The following is a 1,746-nucleotide window of genomic DNA, read 5'->3' as shown; positions in this document are numbered from 1 at the left end:
AAGTACTGGATGAACGAATACACCTCATCCATAGGAATTGGAGTTTTTCATTCAGGAATTGAAGTCTATGGCAGAGGTACGTGTACACACAGCCTAAATATACTTTCCGAAGATTTTGTACTTTAATGAAGATTCAAAATAATTGTAATTCTCTTATTTTTTATTGAAACAAATGACAAATTTTTATTACATGAGTTAATTTGTTTGTCCAAGCACAAGGATAATGAAATATATTTTCCATGGAAAATATTATATACATTAAATAACATTCAGTGGTAACAATGCAGTGTAGGTTTCCTGGGAAGCAGACTCAGACAGAAATATACAAGCAGGAAGTGTATTTACTGGGCAGTGCTGTCTGGATGAGGACCAGGGAGGGGAAGAATGAAGCAGGGTAGACAGAGCAAGAAGTTGAACTGTCTCTCTTAGAGTCCTAACAAATGTTTCAGTTGATCCCTTGAGGAACCTGTGAATTTGGGAAAGCCTCTCAAAGATGTCTGAATTGAGGCGATGGCCAGTCTTTGGATATCTGCTGCCCCACAAACATGAACCTTGAGTGAGAAGACTCTCTTTAGCCAGGGGCAATTTGCAGAGAAGAACTCAGCAGAGAGCAGCTAACTCCCTATAGTCCCAGTAGCTGCGGGAAGGAGTGCTTCAGTCTCATAGGGGTGGGGGAGTGTGAGAATATGGGAAGCACATCATAGCATGTAATTCTCTTTTTTTATCACTTCCATGTTATTACAGGAAGTAGAAGAAAATATACCCATATTTGTTTATAGCACATTTTAGAAAAATCTCCAAAGCAAGATGTATTTGGGGAGAAAATACTTGAAAATACCAGAGTATACATTTATTCAGTTATCTTTTTTATTTAAATACTGTCTTAAAAAGTATTTCCTTTTGATACTATTGTACCAAGACAGCTTGTTTTGATCTCATATATATTCCTAAGAAATCTATTTGGAAAATAACATGATAAAAACAATCATTTTGGTTGGAAAGGGTTTGGTGCTGTGTAGTATCAAACCTGAAATACCAATTTCCTGATGGAGTTTTAGTAAAAAATTGGTTTTTGTAGACCTATCAGTATGTGTTTAAAGTCTAAAACCATCACTTAACAAAGCCTGATGTCCACTACCTGTTGCTTTTTCTCAAGAATGATGTCCTTTCTTATTAACTCGGCCCTTTTAATACTTGTTACTTTTACTGCCTTTTGTTATGCTAAGTATGTTAAGAGCCGCTCAAACTGAGCATATTTTCAACATTTTCTTTTGTTCTGATTCTCACTCTTGGTGCAGAGTAATCTGTTCTTGATCATGTTGTAACTAGCAGTGGTCTGCCTAAGACTAATCATACAGCTCATTTCAGCAGGGTTGTGCTGACATCATTTTGAATCATAACCTATAGCAGAAGTGTCTTGTTTGCTTCAAGGGGCAATCTTTGTGATCTCTTTGAATATACTATTGTAGTTCACTCAGAGTTATCCCTGAAACAGGGGTGGCGCCTGTGGCTCACAAGGGTAGGGCGCCAGCCCCATATGCCAGAGATGGTGGGTTCAAACCCAGCCCTGGCCAAAAAAAAGTTATTCCTGAACAATACAAATCAATTTTAGTTAATATAAAGAAAACGATCGGATTACTTACATGTGCCAGTGTGATGTTCATACTGTCTTTATATTCCATGCTAGCTCCTGGGAACACAGCACACATGTTAAAACACGTTAAGTGTTGGTTATAAAGATTTGCC

At 37.5% G+C, this 1,746-nt stretch overlaps 1 protein-coding gene across 1 annotated transcript in view; it reads left to right on the top strand.

The window, feature by feature from the left end:
• Positions 1–1,746, top strand: part of DESI2 (desumoylating isopeptidase 2) — a 73,035-nt gene that overhangs the window by 52,359 nt on the left and 18,930 nt on the right. The window contains exon 2 of the mRNA XM_023518555.1: positions 4–76. Coding sequence (XP_023374323.1) covers positions 4–76 — 73 coding nt within the window. The remainder of the gene's footprint in view (positions 1–3; positions 77–1,746) is intronic.

Source organism: Otolemur garnettii, unplaced genomic scaffold (genome assembly GCF_000181295.1).
Source record: "Otolemur garnettii isolate 467f Iridium unplaced genomic scaffold, OtoGar3 scaffold00141, whole genome shotgun sequence".
In the NCBI taxonomy this organism is placed as follows: Eukaryota; Metazoa; Chordata; class Mammalia; order Primates; family Galagidae; genus Otolemur; species Otolemur garnettii.
The sequence above is the reverse complement of the archived record's forward strand: the minus strand, read 5'-3'. Positions and strand labels throughout refer to the sequence as shown.